The sequence below is a fragment of the Lepisma saccharinum genome, chromosome 29 (genome assembly GCF_977018435.1).
Source record: "Lepisma saccharinum chromosome 29, izLepSacc3.1, whole genome shotgun sequence".
Classification (NCBI taxonomy): Eukaryota; Metazoa; Arthropoda; class Insecta; order Zygentoma; family Lepismatidae; genus Lepisma; species Lepisma saccharinum.
Genome location: NC_139257.1, coordinates 15113795 through 15140053, shown reverse-complemented (window position 1 = coordinate 15140053; position 26259 = coordinate 15113795). Strand labels below are relative to the sequence as shown.

Sequence of the window (26259 nt, the reverse complement as noted above, 5' to 3'; positions counted from 1 at the left end):
TTGTTGTTTGTACAAGGTAAGTTGAACGGAACCATGCTAGCAACTTTTAGAGTGGTTGCGTACTGCACACCACTTAATTAAGATAACGTACAAAAATTGTACATAATAAATTTATTCATAAATTGTCACCAACATCTCCCAAATGATACATCACGTAACAAAGATAATAACCTGTCCTTAAGAATTCTTCTCTGTGACACTGTTAACTGTGCACATCAAATAAATACATCATAATTATCACTTTGGCATTTTTAAGTTATTAAGTACAAGTACTCAAAAAATAAATATTAAAAAAATATATGTAATAAATTATGATCAGCCAGTGACCAAGAGCAAATAAATTAAATTATAACAAAAAAAAAGCTTCAAAAAAGGTTTACAAACACAATTATCGGATACAATACACTTAAAAAGTCATCACCATGACATCACAGATATTAAGTAACTTACATAAAAAATCAGTACATGACTAGCAGCGGTTATAGTAAACATGAAGAAAACTTGGAAGGTGGAAAACATTATAGGAATGCACATGGTACGCCACGAACATAACAGTTACCAGAAAAAATAAAACTGGTTACATTCCAAAAATTTCCATCATTTCCATTCTTCCAAGTTTACCTTCCACATCGAGAGGAATGGTTACGAAAAGTTGATCCAGTCTTCATTGAAAGTCCATGGCAAACGGCAGGCCTGCTAAGAATTGGAGTCGTATGACACATCCAGCTTCTTGTAGCTGTTGTAGCGGCTGTCATACTGGGACGGTGGGTTGGATTCCTTTGGCACGATTGGAAAACAGCACCAGAGAATAAAAGCTACGAATGCTACGAATGTTCCAATTAGCAATATGAAGTCTTCTATGGTCTGTGGGCGAGAAGAATGGTAATGGGTAACCATCAATTCCCACAAAATGTATTTCAAGCAACATGCCAACATCCTAATGTAGTAAAAGGTAACATATTTATGGGATCCACAATAGTCTAGTTGTCAGGGCGTCCGATTACCACACATGGAAAACAGTGATTTGATTCCCGGGACGGGTGATCTAAGGTCGGAATTTTTCAGACCTTGTGCCTGCATAAAGCAGCTCTGGGGCTCAGCCAGCCTTGAATTAATGGGAACCTGTGGGCAACCCTGGGGTGTGGTGCTGTTCACATCACCTACAAAATGGCCAAGATTGTGAATGTGTGGGGCTATACCCACACAACCTCCCAAAATATGCCTTCATGGCACGGTGCAATATGCATGGGGAAGTTTACCTTACCTTATCATATTTATGCATAATCTTGCTTAAAACTGAATGAAAAAAAAAGAGGTGGATTATATTCAAGGTGAATTGATTTAAACTAAGATTTAAATCATTTTAAAGAAATAATTTACAGAATAATGTGCATAAGGATTTTGTATGTATCAGAATCACTTGGTGAAAGTACATTAATCTTGTAACATTCAGTGATGTTTATTAGGCTTTAAGATAGGAAAAGCAAGGAAAAATTCAGTACTGAAGAGGTGAAGCTCACATGAGAGGAAAAAATGTAATACGTAAACTGTAAGTTCCCTTGATTTAAAATTCAATACTTTTTATAGGCAAAAATAGCAATTATTTTGTGAATAATAATATATACATAGTGTCATTATCATTAAGCTGTAAATAAACATGGCAGCTGATATTTTGCAAACTTTCATTAAAAAAAATTGCCAAAATTCAGCTACAAAAGCTATACAAATATTTTAAGTTACAATTATAGAGTATATCCAGTGTGTTTTATTATTTTTATTTTCACTGGCCGAGTGGTTAGCACATCATGCTGCGATGACAAGGGGCCCAGGTTCGAATCCCGCTCGGGCTTGGTTGTTTGTGAATGCCCATTCATCAATTTCATCATTTCATCACTCATACCTATCTTCGCAAATTAGCCAAGAGGCACAAAACGCGAAGTACAATAAACCAAATCAATCAATCATTTTCACTGGACTTCTTTCTATGGGGAGAGATAGAACGTCTCGTATATGAAACACCTGTCGTGTCGGTTGAGGATCTCGTTGCACACATTAATATCGCTGCAGCGACACCGTGGGGTTGTTTGCTCACACTAGACACTCGTTGATTCGGCATTGTCACCTCTGCATGGAAGTTAATGGCAGACAGTTTGAACATCGTCTGTGATGTGGTTCCCTCGGCACCTCCACTCTGCACACAGTGAACATGTCAACACATATTCAACCTAGCGCACCACCACCATCATCTTTGTTTTTCTACATAATGGTGATGTCCTCTACGCACATTCGCGCTTTCTTCTTAGTTGTCAGTCTTCACATATGTCTTTCGTGGATAACACATCTCGCTAAACTCTTCCCTACCCCCCATGACTTCAACAGACTTCCTTTGGGGAATCCCTTGCGCATCAACTTCACACATCTGCCATGTGCTTTTTTGAATAGAGCATGCCGCATTTCTTTGTGGAACGCCCTTCGCCGCGGTCATATGGTTGGCCGTTGTGCCACTATTTGTTGTAAACATAATTTTCACACTTTTTCCCACTTCAATAACTCTGAATGGGTGCCGTTTTCGGCATTTCGTCACATGAACTTTTGTGTTTATTTTGTTGTAGAATCACCTCCTAAGCGTTGGAAACGATCTTTAGTAACACCCTGTATATATAGGTGTGTTTCACCTACGTCACAAACTGTTGCAATGTGGATCGAGCAGCCATGATTAAAGCGAGTTCTTTTAAACATACGGAATTCAAGCAGGCAGGCAGGAGAGTTGAACCATGTTTACGATGGTACATTGTGCAGTATTCGGTTCAAAGTTAAATTCATCTTGATGATTGTACTTTTGTACTTGAATATTTATATTTTGTTTGTTAACACAAACTGTTATTGTTATCCGATCCAGAAGAAAAGGTGCCTGTAGTAGGCTTTGCATACAGTTAGAAAAAAAGGACTGCTTGGTTAAAGCATTAATGATATATCAACGTATCCCAAATTGATAGATTGATTTCGTTTATTTTACTTCGCTTTTCTGCCACTATTGGCTAATCGTGAAGACAAGGCTGAGTGATGATATGATGAAATTGATAAAGAACACTTACAAAGAACACCAATGCGCAGTCAAGGATTTGAATCTGGGACCCCTGGCATCGTAGCATGTTGTGTTAACCACTCCACCACGGAAATCCCAAATTGTTAAAGCAAGGGGTAAAATTACTGTTTATGAGCAACTGAACATTTTAAATTACAGCGCTTGATCAAGCGTTAAAAAGAAACAGTGGTGATAATGGCAGAGCCTTGGAATTTACAGTTAATCTGTACTGGATGTAACTATTTCAAGCAGAATCCTAATACTAATAAATACAAAAACAAATTGATTCCAGGTTGCTAGGTCAAGCAAGTAAACACACATCAACTACAGTTGGCCAAAGGTTTACGCCCCTTTTCATTTCATTATCGTCCAGTTCATATGAATCTACACCGCAAAAGAACTTCATTTTTCTTCATATTTTCTTGTCGACTGTGCAGAGTTTGAACCATAGTCTGTGGTTTGAAATATGAAAAATTACTGTACTATTTCAAGATGGCACAACATTGTCATTAATTTTATGCAATGTTACCGACATTTTAAAAGTACTAACAAACGTACAGTTGGCATTGCAGGTGTAACGAATGCTACGTGGTGTGTATTTCCTTGCAGACAACAAACAACTTGGCCACGAACATGTCGGCATTGCGAATCCTGATGTCACATGAAACCCACCTATATGTATAGTGCCAAACAACATACAAGCAATCAAGCACGTTTAATTTTTTTTAAAAAAATCGATGTAAATAAAAGAACTGATTTAAATTTATAAAAATCATTAAAATAAATATCATGATTTCTATCCACCCTGATTATATTCAAGATGACTCAAAGTCATATTCAATTTTACAACGATTTATTCTTAATGGACTTCTTGGTTCAGATCCCACTTCGAACTGTTGTAGTAGTCGCAATTAGGATATCTAGTGAACTTAAACTTTGTCCAACAATTTTCAGTAGGTTAAGTCCTTGTGCATATAGCACCGAGCCATGAAGGTACACTTAGATGTGCAGGTACTGTAGGGCTCCCTCCACACATTCTCAATCTCGGCCATTTTAGAGATGATGTAATCAGCACCATGCCTTTACACCCAAGGGTTGCCCCCAGGTACCCATTGATTTGAGGCTGGGTGAGACACAGACCTGCTCTATGTGGGGGCAATGATGGAAAAATTCTGACCCTAGATCACCCACCCCGGGCCTCCTGCATGGCAGTCAAGATGCCCTACTGACTAGACTACCTTGGTTTCAACTATTTTCAGAAACATGGTGTATTTTTTTGGAGAAGGTTGATAAGAGATGTGTGGGTGTCTGTCAGGATTAAGAGGTACCTGATATATTACAGATCCCATCTCTAGTTCATGGGTTTCTGGATAATTTAATTCATCAGTATTAACACATTAAATCCCATGCTCCTGCTATGCACGAACATCCTGAATATGGCGAGTGTCCCATGCACGTGCATAGTATGGGCCAATATCACTTGAATGTTTGGAGTTACGATGAGTCCCCCCTGAGGATCTTGAAGCCCCCCCGCCCCCGAGAAAACTCCTATGGGCACCCAAGCACTTGACCAATGTGTTTACTTGAAATATCGAAAAAAAAAATGGAACACTTACTTATTTACTTGCACACCGCCTGTTTCATACTAAGGGTTAGTGGCGGCAAGGGGGGACAGTTTCCCCCCACTTTTTGTCACTTTGTCCCTGTTCTATGCTATAACTTATGTACCAAAGAAAAGTAAATTGCTCTTGCTCCCATTAATGTGTACACCATGCCCTCCTAGTTTTGGAACCCAATCACCGCCACTGTTTAGTAATAGAAGTACGGACTTTTTCATTATATGAAAAACAGGGACTATGTTGAACATCTCTAGCACACGCAAGAATACACAGATTCTAATTGTTTCTTTTTTATCGTATAGGCAAAGAAATTGCCTTTATTTTGATATATAACACATGTATAGTAAGACCAAAAAATAAATTGTTCCACATTGTTGAAAATCACATAAAATGCCCAGGTTTCTGAGTTATTGCCAATTTAAATACGCTGGGATTCAATGTGTTAAATTTATCACTATCCAGATAACTGAGTTGATGCTATTAGTTTCAGATTATTTGGATAATTGAATATCCAGATGATTTTACAAAATATTTAGATGAAAGGTGTCTGTATACCTGCACTGACATCATCCAGGGTGGGCCCATCAAGAAAACTTTGCCACAACTGTTTTGTGGAGGAACTTTCCTTATCTTTGCCATCCTAAAAACTATCTGAATGTTCTTGCCTTACTTGCTGCAGAAAGGAAGACTGAGAAATATATTCATTTCAAAATTGTCATTGTGAAAATTTTGATTGTGAGCATTAAAGTAGAAGTTGCCTACAATAATAGAGTCAAATTTCAATAATTTGAAATTCCATATCAAAAGTATCCAAGATAAAAGGTATACTGGTTACACTTTGGGGTTAAATATCATACTTACACATAGTTTGCCATCTGGAAATAAATTCTATGATAGGCTAAATACTAAAGTTGATTAAATAAATAAAATGTTGAAAATTACCAGACCTTCTTTGCCAATACTGGATAAGGATGTAAAAAGTACCGAATAATCATTATATGTATTATATTAAAACAATATTATATAAATTTTTGCAGCGCAATCTTGCAAAAACATGATATTTGGCAAGCCTACTTATGATATTTTGATACTTAAATATTATCAGGATTCTCATTTGGAAAAAAGGGAAAATAGTAGCACCTGCAGAAAAAAATTATCTACATCAAAAGTATCACACACCTTACAAAAAAATTAAATATGATATAGGCACTTAACAATCACACACATTTGTAAACATCCATATACCCATAGTCATGATGAAATTCATATTATAGCGAGTCACCAGATGAATAGGAAGTTCAACCACACCATTAGTACAATAATTTTAGGTAACCTTCACCCTCGGCAGTAAAATATTTTGCATGGTATATGAAGATTATGTTGTTTATAGGGTTGAGCCAATACCGATCTATCGGTATCAGCATCGGTATGGCTTAATTTTTTCTGCCAGTACCATCCGATTTTCAGTGGATAGAAGATTAGGCAGGCACGAGCAACAGCTCGTCTCAACATTTGTTCTTTTTAGAAGTTCATCCACCCTTCCTTGTGACTTTGGGAGACAGCCACAAGAAGTTCCATAGATTTTCCTAGAAACACTGGATCATAAACCCATACCATCCTGGGAAGCAGATGGCAAGATCAAAGGACCTGAACCCAAACGTGACTGTGAAGGCATGTAACTGTTTAGCTAAAGCTGTCGAAATAAATGAACCATTCATTGCCAATTCTTGCTTGAAAGCTCGTGGGGGTAAGATAGGTGGATGTTCTTAAACCACACACCATGCTAATGCTGGGTCAGGTGGTTGCGGAGTTCTTGCTAAAGGTCACTGTGAAATTAGCTTTGTTTTATCTACATACCAGCAGGACATGGATTCAGCAATTCTTCTTGTCCTCTTCTCTTGTATGTCAGTCTTTTGTGTGACTGCTGGTATCGGCCAATTAGGGTTATTTACTTCCACCGAGATTACATTAGGACCCCACGGTTTTCAATGACGGTACGAAAGAAGATCGACTTTGAGTTTTTATTTCAAGTCCACTCTAAGCACAGATAGGCTAATCAGGACTGGACGTACAGTTAAAAGAGGGTATCAAACCCGGAATCCTTGATTACAAGGTAAAGACGTTACCACTACACCATCACAGAGGCCCCTCTAAAGAGTTGTGTACAACACTACTTATAATAATGAACATAAAATATTAATTAAGAACTTTACTTTTCATTAACTGGACGTCACACCATTTTTTTTGTTATTCAATGAATATTCAATCTTTTACTTTTTTGACATTAATTCCCTTGCCAGGACAGTTATTTTACACAAATTTTAGGGACCTTAACTACATGTAAGCTAGATAATGAATACATGCTATAATATCTCTGTTCTTAAGCATCTTGTCATTCTCAATCTTTGGACACCAGGGATATCGTAATAATTATGCACAAAAATCCCACAAATCTCCTGAATTTTCAAAACCCGCAAATATAAATAGCCATTTTATTTGATCCAGTATATGGTGACCTTAGATCATCCACCCCTGGAATCGAACACAGATCTCCTACTTGGCAGTCAGATGCCGTAATGATTAGACCAACGCATCTCAAAGTATTATAATGCTAGATGAGAATAATTTTGGAGTTATTTCATGTCATGAAAGGAATGTGAAGTGACGAGTTAGTATGACTTCGTAACCAGCCTTTATTATTTTAAAATTGAATTTTACAAGTATTGACATCGGTATCAGCTCAGTTGTTTATGACCTTTCCCATTGTTTTTAGCTCATGGAGATGTGCTTTGTTAAATAAAGTATGACTGTTGCCTTACCGTGAGCAGAACAGCCCGAAGGCTCTTTGTGCAAGTGAATATAGCACCCAACATGGATAGCAATTTCCGATGTGTTCTTTTGCTATTTTAGTGTGCATACAAATGATTTTTACTAATAAAAAGTGACAAAAGTACTCAAGATACAAGGTTTTTCATACGAGGGTCATACTTTGTGATCAAATATGCATTATTTGTGTTTTTTTGCATGCTGGAAGCAATTTTATATTATGTAAAACTTTGAAATCTGTTGATTCGAAAAAAAATCATCATAATTCTCAAGGGGGTACAGTGGATGAAGGACCCCTAATTTAACAGTCAAACAATATTACTCACCGGCTCTTCTCCTAGTAGAATGGAATTAACAAGGTACACAAAATCGTCAAATGGAGTCATCCTTCAGAATGCAATTTTCACGTCCATTCCAAAAAAAATTAAACTAGTTCTGCACCGCTAAAAGAAAAATGGTGGACATGAGATTATATTACATTTGTATAAATTGGGGTGTTGCAGGCACTAATAGGCCAGTCAAGAAAGGAGAAAAAAAAAAGGGGGCCAATGTCGGGAATAATTCCGTAAAAGCTGAATCTTGGTCAGTTGTTAGTACAAAATCTCAAAAGTCCCTGCCCCTCCTTGCGGTACTACCCCCCCCCCCCCAGTGCCCCCTCAAACATCAATTTCACAGACTTTCAGTTATTGACCTATATCTCTATAACCAATCGTCATAGGCAGGTCATCTTTTGTGATTCTTAATACTCATTACATGGGTTACAAAAAAGATTCTGTTTAATTTTTCAAAAATGTTGGTGGTTTTGCCATAAATTAAAAAATAAATCTTCAAAAAGTGAAAATTTTCTTGTACTTTATAAACTTTTTGCCTTTTAACTTTTGAACAAATTAAATGACAAGAAATTGTTTCAAATAAAAGTTGTAGCCTGTTTTATAAGCTTTAAAATGATATAAGTTTTAATGTATTTTAATGAAGGATACACCATAAAATGTGCCTCCAAATGGAGGATAGTACCAAAAAAGTGTATCTTTATCACAGTCCAGTGGTTAAGTCTGGAATCATTGACTTTTTAATAAGAACAACAGACTTGGTAGAATTAATTCTTGTATCACTTAAGATATGTTCAGTCGAGTAGTCAATCGTCATCTGCCTTCTGACGGCCGCCATCTTGAAAAGAGTTGAGCTGGTGTTTTTAATTTACTTGAAAAGATTCCTCCATATTGGATATTTTTGATTTGATATATCTCGGGAATGGTGGCACCTATCAACTTCATTTTTTTCCAGAAATGTTCCAAATAGTACAAACTTCACTAATATATTAATAAATCTAGTTTTGAAAAATAAAAAAATAATAGTTTTGTAGAAAAACTCACTACTGATAATTCTTTATGCGAATAACCGCACGTTGAAAGTCTCAATAATTCTCGAACTAAACAATAGTATTTTATATCTTGAAAAGTTATGACGTGTTTGTTAAGAAGACTTTACATGAACTGAACCCTTAATATGCAATTTTTTATATTTATAAATTTATATTAAAAAATATTTTAAAGAGAAATACAATTTATATACAACTCAATTTGATTTCTGAAAATGGATTGAAAGAAAAACACATAGTCATTGTAATTAATGACACAAAAATAGTGAACATTATTTAGAAAATATTTTATGAATTTTTCATAAGATCTTTTCCCTTCTTGATCAGGTTTCAAAATTGTATCCTTCACTCGAATCATTTAGTGGAAGCAAGATTTTCCATTCAACACTTGGAAAGTCCAGTGCAATGTTTTCTTGCAGCATATTTTACGATTTCTCTGTAGTTATTACACACAAGTACATAGTATTGTCAGCCATTGAGGTATCTACGGACCACTGTTGCTTTGTACTTCTCCGTTAGAAATCAGCTGATCTGGGTTGACAACAAGGCCACTTATAACAAGATAACCGAGGTTCTTTCATGAAATCATGATACAGAAATTGTATTATTCTGACATCCTCATGTTGACGAAAGTGAATCAAACTAGTCCATTCTAACCATGTCAAAATGAGTATACTAAATTGGGATGTTTCCCAATAACTATTCATTTCCGGAAAGCGCTAAGCTCAGAACACTTTTTTCTTCATAAACTTTTATTCTCTCGTTTAATATCTAAGATACTGAAGGTTAAAATATACAAAACAGTAATTTTGCCTGTATTATATGGATGCGAAACTTGCTCCCTTACATTAAAAGAAGAACATAAATTAAGAGTATTTGAAAATAAAATCCTTAGAAAAATATTTGGACCTAAAAGGGATGAGGAGACAGGTGAGTGGAGAAGGTTACATAATTTAGAACTACATAATATGCATTTTATGTCCAGATATTATTAGAATAATTAAGTCAAGCAGACTTAGATGGGCAGGCCATTGGCACGAATGGGAGAGGAAAGAAGAGTTTACATGATTCTTGTTGGGAAACCTGATGGTAAGAGACCTGTAGGAAGGCCAAGGAAGGCATAACGTTGAGAAATCTGTAAAGATGGAAAAGAGTGGATTGATCTTGCTCAGGATAGGGACAGCAGATGGAAGACTTGTGTTGATGCAGCCATAAACTTTCGGGGTTAAGAATGCTAGAGAGTGAGTGACTGACTTAAGCTCAGAACCTTTCAGCCTTCAAGATGGGATGAGTTAAGAAATTGCACGTACAGAAACTGCCTGGTGTTGACATGTTATGAACTGCATTAGGAGTTGATAGCAACGTAGTGCAACATAGTTTGGATAGCACTTCAGAATTCAACTCATCCACGTAATGCAACAGCACTGCTGCTTTTGTTTCCTGATGACTAAATAAGTCGCAATGATATGACATGGGTTTGACGCCACTCTAAAAGCTGTAAATCTTCTGAAAACAGGACAGTTCCAATTATTGCATGCGATAAACAAATATTCAAAATATCGGATTCAGTGGTTCTGGGCTGGCCACAACTATATGGACACTATAAGAGAGTCATCATATTTGGAGCTCCACCTTGAAATGACCATCTTAAAATACATGGTGGTGTTTTTGCTGGAAGAAACTAGATATGAATTCTGGAGCAAACCAATAGTACTTCTTACGTGCACTCTACAAACAGCATAAGGATGTATATCTTGTCAATTGTAATGCAGAAGCTAACTCAAGATAGTGCAAGTAAGGAATTAAAGAAGCCCAAAAATCTAAGTGTGACAACTTAAATGAGAGAGAACTTCACACTGTTCACCTGGGAAAAGCCTTCATGAAATAAACTTATTTTTATACGTCAAATCTCTGTGCAAGATGCACTAGGTTTTTCATGCTCAAGACCATTATAACCAAGCATGAGGTACTATACTCTGTCCCTGGATTTTATGAAGCAAGCAAATGAAAGAAAGTCTCTGCGCAAGTAGTAACTCGATTGAGTTTGACCAATGAAAACTTGCGAGAAAATGGGATTTACCAGCTGTTTCAATCAGCATGTACTGCTTTGCTCTGCCCTCTCGCTTTCTCCCCTTCTCTACAGTTGTGTGTGACCCTGCTCCAGAGATTCCTGAGATAGAGTATAGGTGTTTGGTGTTGAATGGGATATCTCGCCTGTACTACTACATTATCCAAATGTAGGATTTTAATTGAAGACCTGATGAAAAAGGGAACCGATATAATGAGAAATTCATATCAAAATATATTGTAAAACAAATTTCAGTATTTTCGTATCATCAATTACAATGGATGTGTGTTTTTCTTTCAAATAATAAAACAATTTAATACTAAGCATAAAATCAAAATTTGTTATTTACTTACGTACAGTGAATATATACTTGTGAAAGACAATGTTTCGGTGGCAACTGCACCCTTCTTCAGGTCAAGAAGTCGGCTTTCGGGAAATCCACAAAGCTTCGTTATTTAGAAAGGATATAGGTTTTTTACGTGGACATGTTGAATGCTAGGATAATAAATGACTAAAACAGGGCTATTCCCACATTTTAAAATCCCTTAAAACTCATGTAAAAAGTGTTAAAACCCATGTTACTATCCGATCACAATTCACATGTTGACTGGAACTGGTATGTACTCAAATGCGCGAGGTTGCGAGTGAGTCAATTTTCCTCCTTCCCCTTCCATTACGTCATTTCAAATGAGAAGTCGTGTATGATGCTTGCCTCCTGCTCAATGTCTGGGTTAATGTTGAATCTGATTTCTTTATATTCACACTTTTCCCATTTTTTCAACATTCCTAGCCATATTTCATCAATATTCCCATCTTCTCTATTCAGCTTGCTCTCTCTATTTAAACATATTTGGTCTAGGAAATAATTCGTGCGGTTGTTACGCACCGATTGAAGCTGTAGTTCAAACACAAAATACATAAATACCTTAAGAAAAATATTGTCCATTGCGAGCCACCACTTTCGCCCATCTGTCAGGCAAGTTACGGATTCCGTGGCAAAAGAAGTCCTCATCCTTTGAATCGATCCAGTCAGAGACCCATTTTTCGATATCTTCTGAAGAAGTGAACCGCTGTCCAATCAAATCGTTATTCATGCAATCGAACAAGTAGTAGTCCGAAGGAGCAACGTCTGGTGAATACAGCGGGTGGGGTAAAACTTCCCATCCGACATTTTCTAAATAGGTTTTGCGACATGTGGGCAAGCGTTATCATGTTGAAAAATAAGTTTATTATGTCTGTTCTCCCATTCTGGTCGTTTCCTGGCCAGAGCTTGCTTCAAACGCATTAATTGTCGTCGATAAAGTTCTCCATTAATAGTTTCACCCGGTAGCAGCAGCTCATAGTACACCACACCTTTCATATCCCACCATATGCACAGCATAACCTTTGCACAGTGAATATCTCGTTTCGGTTGTGATGGACCTGGTTCACCTGGCTTCATCCAGGCCTTTTTTCGTTTCGGGTTCTCGTAATGGATCCACTTCTCATCGCCAGTAACAATGCGATGCAAAAACCCCTTTCTTTTCTGTCTTTGAAGCAGCAATTCGCAAATGGTTTTTCGTCTTTCAACGTCTCTGTCTTTCAATTCATGTGGAACCCAATGTGACATCTTTTGAATCATTCCCATGGCTTTGAGGCATTTGGAAACTGTTGTTTGATCAATGCCTAATGCTTCTGCAAGTTCTTCCTGCGTTTGACACGAATCCTGATCGAGCAATGCTCTCAATTCTTCGTCTTCAATTTTTTTTGGCTGTCCATGTCGCTCTTGGTCTTCCAGGCCGAAATCACCACTTCTAAACCGTGCAAACCACTTCTGACATGTTCCCTCAGCTAGCGCATGGTCACCATACACTTCCACCAAAATACGATGACTTTCGGTAGCACTTTTCTGCATGTTAAAGTAATGAAGCAGAACATCCCGCAAAAACACTTTATCTGGCACGAACTGCGCTATGTTCAGTTGACTACAAAATGCTGTTGTTGATGTGTCAATCAACTGCCCTATACTACGAACGATGCACGCTGACAGGAGTTTTCAACGCATGTGTGGCTACACGGAATTGTGGGACGATACGCTCGTTACACCATCTCTTGTCCAGGCGCACAAATTAAATATAAATGAGGCCTCATAAACATTCCTACTTAATAATTTGTCTTTCTCGCGTAAAACTTCCCGTGTGACTATCTCATGCTCCTCTTCCAATACATGCTCAAATAATCCCGTACGGGGGTTTCCATCTTTAATATCCTTATCGTGTTCTTTCCATCGGGCCCCCATGGTCCTACCAGTTTGCCCTACATATTCTTTCTTACATTGACATTTGATTCTGCATACGCCCTTTTTCCTTCTACATTATCACCCTTTCTCATCCCTTCTCTTTTGCAACTCATAAAATGTTTCTCTAAACATTTAGGGGCTTTCATCCCACACTTAATTCTATAAGCTTTTGTTACTCATTCCACCTTTTCCGATACTCCCCATAAATATGGGATAGCCACATACTTACCTTCCCCTAACTTCTTATTTATATTTTTTTCCTCTTTCTTCTCTCCCTTGCTATTACTATTTTTATTATCGTCCTTGGAGCATATCTTTCTCGCCCTACTCAAATTCTTCCGCATTTCTTCATTTTTATATGACGTAATGGAAGGGGAAGTTAGGGGAAGGAGGAAAATTGACTCACTCGCAACCTCACGCATTTGAGTACATACCAGTCCCAGTCAACATGTGAATTGTGATCAGATAGTAACATGGGTTTTAACACTTTTTACATGAGTTTAAAGGGATTTTAAAATGTGGGAATAGTTCTGTTTTAGTAATTTATTATCCTAGCATTCAACCTGTCCATGTAAAAACCTATATCCTTTCTAAATGACGAAGCTTTGAGGAGTTTCGTAAAGCCGACTTCTTGACCTCAAGAAGGGGCAGTTGCCACCAAAACTTTGTCTATGACAAGTATATACTCACTGTACGTAAGTAAATAACAAATTTTGATTTTATGCTTATATATGATAGTGAGTAAGTCGCACACATCCAAAACATGAATTGAATACTGTATAAATTTCAATAATGCCTACTTTCAGGAAGCAAATTAGGATGTATGTAAATTGAATTTCCTTTAAAAATATTAAGGTAAATTTATAAATATAAAAAATCACATATTAAGGGTTCAGTTCGTCTAAAGTCTTCTAACAAACATCTCAGAACACAGATGGTGATTGGCTATTCGACTGAACATATCTTAAGTGGTACAACAATTAATACTACCACGTATCTGCTTTTATTAAAAAGTCAATGATTCCGGACTTAATTACCAGACTGTGATAGACACTTTTTTTGGTACCAGGTGGTTATAATTAAAGTGACAGTGTTCAGAGTGGTACAACACGGGCTGTAATGAGAGTAGCAGTCTGAAACTTCGTAGATATGATAATGAAGCAATGCGCTCGCGAATTATGCAAAAAAAAAAAAAAAAAAAAAAAAAAAAAAGTTCCAATTCTCGCCACCAGGGTAAAAATGGCGCTGTAAGCAGTCAAAACGTGGAATTTTCCGTAACTTTGACGTCAAAGTCGGTAACATTGCCTAACCATTGTGTGAGCTCCCTGGTTGTTGTTGGTGACGCTTGTTGCTTTTTCCTTTGGTAATGTTCATGTAATTCGAATAGTGAAATTGTAGCGATATTTTATTACAAAGAGTATTGTTTTCTGCGATTTATATTGTTTCTTCTGTAACTATACCAAGTTTTGACTGCTTACAGTGCCATTTTTTACCCTGGTGGCGAGAATTGGAACTATTTTTTTTTTTTTTTTTTTTTGCATAATCCGCGAGCGCATTGCTTCATTAGCATATCTACGAAGTTTCAGACTGCTACTCTCATTACAGCCCGTGCTGTACCACTCTGAATACCGTCACTTTAATTATAACCACCTGGTACTATCCTCCATTTGGAGACACATTTTATGGTGTATCCTTCATTAAAATACATTGAAACTTATATCATTTTAAAGCTTATAAAATAGGCTACAACTTTTATTTTGAAACAATTTATTGCCATTTAATTTGTTCAAAAGTTAAAAGTTTAAAAAGTACTAGAAAAAATTAACTTTTTGAAGATTATTTTTTGAATTAAGGCAAAATCACAGGCCTTATCAAAAAATTAAACACAAACTCTTTTTGTAACCCATTTACTGACGATTAAGACTAAAAAAAAAAAAAAAGATGACCTGCCTACTATGACTGGTTGCAGAGATATAGGTCAATAACAGAAAGTCTGTGAAATTGATGTTGGGGGGGGGGGTGCTGGAGGGAAGCACCACAAGGAGGGGTGGGGACTTTTGGGATTTTGCACTACTAGCAGTGTTCTAACAACTGACCGAAATTCAGCTTTTATGGAATTATTCCCGACATGAAACCTTTATTCACTGGACTATAAGGACAAACTAAATATTGGACCATTTTCTGTTATCAACCTGTTCCATGACACCCATTGTGCATGCTCAAAGGCAGAAGTACAATGCCTAATGCCATGGCACCTGAAAATTTTACATGGCACCTGAATTTTTATTTTTTAAATAATTTGAGTTTGCTTATGGAAATTTCCATTACCTTTTTTTTTTTAAATATTGAGTACATTATGTGTCTTTAATGTTTGTTATTTCTGTATCACGTGCATAATTAAATCAGAATAATAAACACTCCAATACAAATTATTTCAATGTTCCTAGTTGAATTTTAAAATCTGATGATATAATAGAATGGCAAGAATGAACAATACAGAAAATGTCTCCAATTTCTTTCCTACTTCTTATAGTCACTAAATATGCAGTCCTGGTAACGTATCTGGAGTTAAGATTTGGGGGTTACGTGAAAAAATTTTACACTTACGTCTATATATGTTGCAAAATTACATTCATTACCACGATCATTCTCAATACAGAAACCTAGGAACCATGTTTGATGATATGAACAAGTGATGTTCGGCATTCATTTCGCTGTCTACAGCGTTACCACACTTTTCCTTCGTTACTTGCAGAGCATTAATTGTTGCTTTGTTACTTGATGATAGCACTTGGAATTTTTCAAGCTAGATGGAATGCTATACAATCCCACAACCTGCGAGGAGAATGAGGAAGATGACGACAGTGAGAACGATGAGGTAGAAGAGCATGTGGAATGGGGACTTTAATTAGAGGTAAGTTTGGCAACAGTGTTCGAGAGTTCTTCTACAAAAATGGCATCTTGCGCAGTGAGGACGCTAGTGCTACAAAAGTTATATTTTGTTACAATATGTGCTCATTGGCAAAACATTTAACTGATATCCCCCATGAACCATTTTCGGTAAGGTTAGGGTAAGAAAGGATCTCAAATTTTGTTAATATTCGGTATATTAACTTATTTTGGCCTTCCAATCAGTACATTATGCACGGGTAGCCCCACAAACCATTCACAGATAGCCCCAAAAACCATTCACAGATAGCCCCAAAAACCATTCACAGATAGCCCCACGAACCATTTCCGGTAAGGTTAGGTTAGGCAAGCTTAGTTAAAATTTTGTTCCTAAAACAATGCGATATATCTATAAAAAAAAATTTCCACTTATATCGGTTTTCCCTATTTCCACATGTGACCCCCCACATTTTAACAACAGATTCGTGATCAGAAGGTCAAATTTAGTTAGTATATCCAAAAATTAACGAAATTGGAGACATTCTCTATATTCTTCATTCCCTCCAATAGAATATATTGCATGGTTATTCATGCTGTTACCGGTAAAGCCTTATTTAGAAAGCCCACTCTGGTGCAATAATTAATTAACTTTAATTCAATCTTGTATTAATTAATAAATTAGATGTTTTAAGACCATATTTCAAAATGTGTAGCTTTATCTTAGTGGGATTCATAGTCTACTTAGACCATATTTGCCAACCCCCACCAAAAAAAAGGCTGGTGCCTGAATTGGTTTTGGTTTTTTCCACCCCTGCTCAAATGTATTGCTTGTGGAGTTTGCCCTTCTTTCCTGTGTACAATGAGGTTTGAAGAAGAAAAATAAAAACAGACACTTTTTGCGAGTTTACAGTGCTGGGATGGCCAAATCCAGATACAAATTTATTCAAATGTCTGACAATTTTCTATCTGGATTTCAAATATTCAGATATACAAATTGTCTGGATACCTGATATTTGAATTATCCAAATTATACGTTGCATCCAAAATTAATATCAGAAAATCTGAAATTGGGATATCAGTTATCCAGATTTAGTGGACATCCCCAACTCTGGATCTATTACATATTATGTATATTATTCCTAAAAGTTACCAATGCACGGAAAATCTTAGTAATGAAAAATATGAGGTAAAAGAAGGTTTTCTTGCATTTGTCCTGCCTGAAATACTTTCAAGTGCATTTTTATCAAAACATGGCTTCTTGAGTTTACCCTTCTTGAGCAGAACACTGCAATTCTTAACATGTTTATGAAGAGAATACCAACCAACATTTGGAAATCTTATATTACATAATTTACTATTATTATGCTGTTAAAAATGTAAAGCACAGTTCACATAATCAAGACTTGCAATTCACTACTTCACTTGGGCATACCCATGTATAATAAGATTCCTCAGAGTTGGAACTATAAACAAACATACTTAAAGATACTGATATCCAACTTCTTTTACAACATAAATGATGTTCTGGCAGATTTCTTCAAAATCCTTAAGCAAAAATGTTAATAAAACAAGCTCTAATCCATATCTTTAAACATTTTCTATGCTTGTTAGCTATTAATCTTGAAACTGCATTTTGTCACATTTTTTCTTTCTCTTCCAATTTGCCTTTCTGTTTCTTCTAAGTGTAATTGAGTATTGTCATGTTTTATTTATACAGGATGATTCATAATTCCCTCCAGTGTTTTGAATATTATATTACAACAACTACAGAGCATTCCCTGACATTCGTTACGAGACTCGGCGGCAAGCGGCCCGGCTTCAGCAATTGTCTTTCCCGGTGAACGGGTCCACTACAGTTGCACGCTACAGTCTGGTTTTTTCACTCTCCCTGCCTTCACTCTCTTTCCCTTTCTGTTGACGTTGCAGACTGACGGCAGTATAATCCTCCCTCGGAAGTTGTGTTGTGTCGTGTCCATGTGTTGAAGATTGTGGCTTAAAATGGCACCACAAAAGTTTACATTACAACAAAGGATTTATCTTGTCCAGTGCTACTTCGGAAAGAGGAATTGTGGAGAAGTACAACTACATTTTGCAACGAAATTTCCTGGTGTTCCCTTTCCACATAGGACCACAATATTAAACCTCGTAAAACAAGTTTAGAGTAATAGGGTCAGTTCCCGGACCCCGTTCACCGGGAAAGACAAGCACTGCTGCTGGGCCGCTTGCTGCTGAGTGTCGTAGCGAATGTCAGCGAATGCTCTGTATAACACATACAGCAAAAAAGTGCATATCAGTACATAAAGAATTTCTCCCAAGTTTGCACTTGCAATAGGTCCCATCATGTAATTGTAGATTTAGCCACTAGGTGGCAGTGTAATGCAGTTAACACAAACATGGCATGCACTGGTGAACACAAATGCTTTTTGATGGTACAACAGAGATTTCATACAAAATATCCAACAGAAGTACCTTCAGACAATACAATTTGTATGTGGTACAAGTAGTTCAAGGAGACTGGCGGCCTGTATGATGCAAAACGAAACATTGAGAAACATTTGCCAGAAGCCCTAAAATTGATTTGGTGTTTTAAGTCCACTTTATGCACAATGGGTTTAACTGGAACTGGACATACAGTTTGAAGTGGGATCCGAACCACTATGTGCCTCAACCGGGAATCGAACCTGGGACCCCTTGAATACAAGGCGACGATGCTACCACTGCACCTACCACTTAGGTCTAGAAGCACTAAGAAATCAACATGTCGCGCAAGTTGGGAATTCCAAATGTCGCAGCCAACAGTGTTGCAAACGACAAACGTCTTCATATGAAACCTTACCGGGTGCAAATGTTGCAAGCACCAAGTCCCCAGGATCACAATTGTCCTTCCCAGTTCTGTCTGAATATCCAAGAAAAGCAGGAGGAAGATGGTTTTGCTGAGAAAGTGAACTTTAGCGATGAGTACACATTTCATCTATCTGGAAAGATGAACTGTCAAAATGTATGTATTTTGGCACGAAACACTCATGTAGTGATGCAACACAACTGTGATTCCCCTAAAGTGAATGTTTTGTGCAGTTTCTTCGGCAAGTTGAGCAAACTGTTGTAAGTGTAGTGTACCTAGACATTCTGCACAAGAGGCTAATTCCATGATTACAGGAAGATAGTGAGGAGTTCTTTTTTCAACATGATGGGGCTCCCTCACATCTCCACGAGGGTGGGAAGCTTATGCTTATCTCAATGTTGAATTTCCTGGTCACTGGCTTGGATGTTCTTGTACGATCTCTCCTCTACTTCAGTGGCCACCATGTGATTTAGCACAACAGTGAGAAAGGGTCACGCATGCAGTTACTGGTACTGATTGTGATATATTGGGATGTGTGTGGCAGGAACTTGATTTTAGGATTGATGTCTGCCACCTTACCAGGGGTGCACATATCAAGCACCTGTAAGGCATGCACCAAACTCGGAGAGATACTTTATGGACCTTTTTGCTGTGTGTTTAGTTATTGTACTATAAACGTTCAAAACCCTGGGGTAACATTTTAAATAACCCTGTACATGTCTCAGTTACCACCTTTTGGCAATATGCACACAACTATATTTATTAATTTAGATATTTAGAAATAGATATTTGACCTGTTCAGTATCACTGTATAAATTGTACTCATAATGAATAATTCTTACTGGGAGCGAATGTAGAATATAGAGAATATGTCTAATTTTGTCAATACGAGGGAGAGTCCGAAAATAAGTTTCCCCTGGCGACTGTGGACAGAGATGGGAAGGAAAAGCAAAAAACATAAATGAGAAAAGGAATAGCATAGTCAATGATCGAATTTTGTTTTTCAAAGCTAGGCACCAGCTCTAAAAATCAGGCGCCAGGAAACTAGCAATTGTGCATCCTACAGAGTGTTTCAAAAGTTGCACAACCCAAACTTTGAAAATGTATATCATCAAAACCGTAAGAGGTTTTCTGCACTAAACTAATCATGTACGCTATTACTGGGTTAATAAATATATGTTAGCACGTATCCAATAAAAGCAATTACATTATTTTAAAAAATATTGTTAATTTGCTGAAAATATCTGAGAATTGATTTTCAACAATATATACCAACATACAGATTTTCAGCGAAAAATGCAGGTTCGACCAGGACTCGAACATGGGTCTCTGATATACCATGTCATTGCTCTAACCACTGAGCTACTGAGCCGGCCTGGCCTCGCCTGATTTTTTGATGTCGCTGTTTTGCCTGCGTGGAATCTTCTCTTCCAGTGCTACTGAATGGGATCTGTCCTTTGATTGCTTGATTTAGTTTATTTTACATCGAGTTTTGTGCCTCTTGGCTAATTTGTGAAGATGGGGATGAGTGATGAAATTGATGAATGTACATTCACAAACAACCAAGCCCTAGCGGGATTCGAACCCGGGACCCTTGGCGTCACAGCGCGATGTGCTAACCACTCGGCCACAGGGTCGGGCTGTTGCCTTTGAAATACAGTAGACTTTGACGTTGCCTCGTTCCTCCCAGCGTAGAGATGTTAATTATTGAAGAAAAGGCACACACAAGAAATGTACTACGTGGAAATTTTCAGCGAAAAATGCATTAACATCTCTACACTGGGAGGAACCAGGCAATGTCGAAGAGTCTACTGTGTTTCAAAGGCAACAGATCCCATTGTGGTAGCACTGGCAGACGATTCCACACAGCGAGAAAACAGGCGAGGCCAGGCTGGCTCAGTAGCTCAGTGGTTAGAGAAATCGTACGGTATGCCAGAGACCCAGGTTCGAGTCCTGGTCGAGCCTGCATTTTTCGCTGAAAATTTCTACTTAGTACATCTTCTGTGTGTGCCTAATCTTCAATAATAATACCAACTCTTAACAATTTGTGGGATCATTTGTTGGTGTTTGACTAGTCGTAAAACAGTTGCTTTGTGAGGTACAGCAGAAGCAAGGGATTTTTCTTGGAAAAACCTCTTGCACATGAGTAAGAATGAGTAGTAAAATACTCTTCAGCAATACACACGTTCTGCTCCAAAGAATACACCATGCTGAATCAATTAAAAGAAGAGGCATAGCAGCGTCGAAAGTGAGCGAAGAGAATCCAGAGACAGACTAGGATTCTCTCAAGAGTCCAATTTCAGCACAAAATCTTGGTTTATGATTTTTCATGTAAATGTATAGCAGATACTTAGGCACATGTGGCGTGCGTCTGTTGACAATATTTCGACCTGCCGGATCCTGTGAATGAGTGGTTAGCACATCGCGCTGTGATGCCATGGGTCCCGGGTTCGGTAATTCTTTACTATCCTTCGAACACCTATAACTTCTTAGTTTCGTCAATTTTTGACATTCGTACTTATGTACTCGTATCTGCTTCGTGGAACATTCCTGAAGGTGTATCAACGTTGTTTTGATGAAATTAATTGCAATTTTTCACATTACCAGTACGTCTTTCTGGTAGGCCTTTTTGCTTGCCTGAGACACAATATAGCGAGTACACCTTGCTACATAATCACGTGTCGTGCTTGTCTTTTGTCAAATTTTTGACATTCGTACTTACGTATCTGCTTTGCGGAACATTCCTGAAGGTGTATCGAAGTTGTTTTGATGAAAGTAAGAACAATTTTTCACATTACCAGATCTTCTTTCTCCTATCCTTTCCGCTTGCCTCACACACAATATGGCACGTACACCTTCCTACATAATGACGCGTCGGGCTTCTCTTTTCTAGATTTTCAATTGTTATGCAGTGTTTCAACCTTCGGAACCCAAGAAATGTCCGTGAACAAAGTTCATCAGATCTATTTCTTTTCATTTTATTTTTTTTCGCATTGTTTTACGAAGAAAATTGTAATCTTTTGTGGTGCTATCTGTGAATGGTTTTTGGGGCTATCCTTCCTGGAATAAGTGGGAAACATCAAGAAATTGCAAAATAAGCAAAAATAAGGCGTTAGTTTTCGGAATGGAAACTGTCGATTTTCGCGAATTTTTTTGTTTCACAACACAATATTTATATATTCCTGATACTACCATGACACCAAATTTTAACTATGTTTGCCTAACCTAACCACGTGCCAATGGTTCGTGGCGCTAACAACATCCATCCTTCTAACTCTCGTTGCAAACGCAGACAGTTTGAAACACTGGATACCCAATGAACAAAACACAATCACGACGCGTGATGGTGTACGAAGGCCAAACGCTATTCTCCGTCTGAGAATTAATTTTCAACGAGCAACATGAATTTCAGCTATGAAACATTCCCACATCAAACAAAACACCTTCCCGATGTTCAGCAATGCTACAGGAACTTATTATGGTAAGTAGTTTCGGTAACACTTTACTATACCGGAGACGGATTTTCTTCAAATTTACAAGAGAAAGTACTTATGCAAATCATTTTCTGTAGCGTTGTTGATGTTCGGGAATGTAGTTTTGATCCATTTTAATGCGAAAGCATGTGGTTTTCTACGAAAATCTATTTCCGACGTGCTATTGCTGCTGCCGCCATTTGCTTTCTGCAACCTAACCTAGTAGGCATACCTCGCCCCTGTGAAGGTCCGTGGGGCTATCGTGAATTTTTGGGCTGCCCGTGGATGGTTTGTGGGAAAGGTAAATGTCTGTTATATCAGAGACACTTTTCTTCAAATTTACAGGAGAAACTACTTACGGAAATCTGTTTCTGTTGCATTTATCAAACTTCGTGGAGGTATTTTGTCACTATGGAATGCTGCACAACAGAAAATAAGCACGTTTGATGTAATAAAGTAGTCTTTTGTACGAAGCGACAACATTATGCCGTTGTTTCCATTATGAACCTGCAGATGGCGCTAGTGTCGAAACTCACGCGGTCTCGCGAGAGGAAGAAGTGTTTCCAAACGTGCCTTTCTTTTTACCAGAATTTTTTATTTTTTTAACTATGCTTACCTAACCTAACCTTGCCGGAAGTGGTTCGTGGGGCTAACGTCAATGGTTTTTGGGGCTATCCACCAATGGTTTTTGATGCTATCGTGAATGGTTTTTGGGGTTATTGGGAATGGTCTTTGGAGCTATCCGTCAATGGTTTGTAATGACATAATGAACACGAAAGTAGGTATTTTTCGATTAAGAAAGTTGCAACACTGCATGTCCACTCCAAATCGACAAAACACAAGCACGACGTGTGATAATCCACAGATGTGCGCGAAATATTCTATGTTCTGCAACGGAAGAAAGGACCCAAAATAATTACTCGTAATGTGAAAAATCGAAGTTATTTTCGTGTAAAAAGCATAATGGCACCTTGAAATAGGTTCCGCAACACACAATTGGTAAGTACGAACAATTTAAACTGAAAATATGTGTTAGAAAAGTGCCTCCGATATAACAGACATTTACCGTGGGAAATAAGAAACAACAGTAAGTACTCGTTAATGTAATAAATAGACATTATTTTCGTTAGAAATTCATTATTTCACCTAAAGAAATGTTCCGCAATGCAGAATAGTACGTTAGCAGTGTAAAAAACTGTGAAATAAATCATTGATAGGTGTCTCCGGTATAGTAAAGTAGTAAAAGAAGGTAAAGTGTTCCCCTGTGCATAGCACCACGCCATGAAGGCGTATAGGGGGTGTGGGGGTAACGCCCCACACTTTCTTGATCCGGTCGTGAGTGGGGGTAATGTGATCAGCATCATGCCCCTGACCGCCTTTACCCCCCGGGGTTTCCCCCAGGTACCCATGTTATTCGACGCTGGGTGGGCACCGGGGCCGCTTTCACCGTTAGAAAAGTTCCCGGATTTGAACCGGCCGGGGATCGAACCCGGGACCTTGAGCATGGTAGTCAGACGCGTTACCGACTGAGCCACCGCGGCCTCTAATATAAGATAGATTTTCGTAGAAAACCACATGCATTCGTATTAAAGTGGATCAAAACTACATTCCCGAACATCAACAACGCTACAGAAAATGATAGTAAAGTAGTACCGTAGTTTTTTCTGTAAAAATAAATAAATGTGTCCGAAGGATAGTAAACTAGTACCGAAAATTAAAAATTACCTTACGCAAGCATGCACGCTTCGGTACTACTTTACTATACCGGAGACACCTATCAATGATTTATTTCACAATTTTTTACATTGCTAACGTACTATTCTGCATTGCGGAACATTTCTTTAGGTGAAATAATTAATTTCTAACGAAAATAATGTATATTTCTTACATTAACGAGTACTTACTGGTGTTCCTTATTTCCCACAAACCATCCACGGGTAGCCCTAAAAACCATTGACTTTAGCCCAAAAATTCAGGATAGTCCCACGAACCATCACGGGGACGAGGTATGCCTACTAGGTTAGGTTAGGCCTGTTAGGTTAGGTTACATTAGCACTCCTTTCATTCAATTTAGCATATACGGACAATACGAGAGCGTATTGTGCTCTCTTGCAGAAATCAAATGGCGGCAGCAGCAATAGCGCCTCGGAGATAGATTTTCGTAGAAAACCACATGCATTCGTATTAAAGTGGATCATAACTACATTCCCGAACATCAACAACGCTACTGAAAATGATTTGGTCTCACTGCAGAACATGGGCTGCCTTTTCCCTCTAAATAGACGAACGAAAATTATATCCCCTGAAAGTACGTACCTTCTACTTCCATTTTCTGGTGTTCCTTTTACGATTACTATTATATTATTGCCTGTAAAAATGTTTTTCCTGCTACTAAAAGCAATGCATTTCTCCATTCGTTCGTGTCCATATTGTTTACGCACAGTTTCTTTCATTATTTCTTCGAGGAATGCCTACAAGGTTAGGTTAGGCCTGTTAGGTTAGGTTTCATTAGCACAAATACAATGACTAATTATTATTTAGGCTAAGTGAACTAAACCTAGCTACCTAACAACACAGGCATTTTTTGCTTTCACTAGATTTGTGCAGGAATATGCCTTTTCCTTCGCTGCTACGATTTCAATACCGCCCAACCTGAACACGTTTTTCTGTTGTTTTTTTTAAAGAAAATTTTTTTTCCGCACTTTAAAACTTACTTTTCCGGATTACTAACTACAAAACGTTACCAAAAAATTATGAACCGCGTTCCTCCTAAGCAGCCCATATTCTGCAGTCTTACCCTTATCGACAATGTATTTTCCGTTGACAAGCGACTGTAAGTATCATAGACTAGTGGGAATAAATGTAGAAGTAAATCGGAACCTTAGTAGAATGTATGTAGGGACTTTATTTTAATGCTAAAAGAACCAAACCTGGCCTTCCTAACCTAACTACGAAAGCATATATTGAACAAAATCTTAAGTAATCGCTAAAACTCCGCTGTATGTTTTAACAGAAGTAAATTGAAATCGAACCGTGTTAAAATTGCATTCGCAGCATGATGAAATCGCAATAAAACAAGAGGAACTTGGGCTCATACGGTACATCACTCCGCTTTTTGCAATCATCTACATCTATAGCCTAAGCTTGCAACAGGTCTACGTTGTATTGAACTTTCATGTTGGCATTATTGATATGTAAATTATTTCCTTTGAAGTTTATTTTTCTATAACAACAATATATACAAACTTCTTAGTGTGACAGAGAAACCGAAAACAAAAACATTACCAAATTCTTGTAGAATACCTATCCGATATGGTACTGCATTAAGCTAAAGCAATTTGATAGCAAAAAAGGACATGCGTCAAAATGGACATATTTGCCAAACTTAAATATTTACCGTAATATGATTACCTCGCAACTCTGCTTTATCCCTTTTGCTGCATATCATTTGCAGTTTGCCGTGATATAATGCATTTTAGAGAAAATTCCTAAAATGCACAGCAAAAACACAACATGTATACCGCAGTGTTGGCGACATAAATTCCAAAAATACCTACAGTAATATGAGAAAATGTTCAGCAAGAAGTTATGGGAAAACCATGAGAAGTAAATATATTTTCTATGACTATGTATTCACTATTGCTGCATGGTACGGCATGTTTGATTCATAGACAGTTCATACTATTAGTTTATAATGACTTCTCAACTACAACTAGACTTGTAGAATTGTAGAAACATGGACGCCTCCAACACACTCAACTGGTGTAGAGAGCGTGACTCGACCTGGAACTTTGTGCATAG

General features: G+C 37.6%; 1 protein-coding gene across 4 annotated transcripts; it reads right to left on the bottom strand.

Moving 5' to 3' along the window:
* Positions 1 to 104: 104 nt before the first annotated feature.
* Positions 105 to 25984, bottom strand: LOC145981302 (uncharacterized). Of its 4 annotated transcripts, none has more exons than XM_083114493.1 (3): positions 25856 to 25984; positions 7857 to 7973; positions 105 to 864 (listed from the first exon to the last, which is right to left on the bottom strand). In XM_083114493.1, the coding sequence occupies exons 2-3, from the start codon at positions 7914 to 7916 to the stop codon at positions 697 to 699; spliced, it is 228 nt and encodes a 75-aa protein (XP_082970619.1). In that variant the 5' UTR covers positions 7917 to 7973; positions 25856 to 25984; the 3' UTR covers positions 105 to 696. The 4 variants fall into 4 exon arrangements, with proteins under 4 accessions (XP_082970619.1, XP_082970618.1, XP_082970621.1 ...); XM_083114492.1 differs by having other exon boundaries at positions 25870 to 25984; XM_083114495.1 differs by lacking the exon at positions 25856 to 25984 and adding an exon at positions 25744 to 25771.
* Positions 25985 to 26259: the final 275 nt, after the last annotated feature.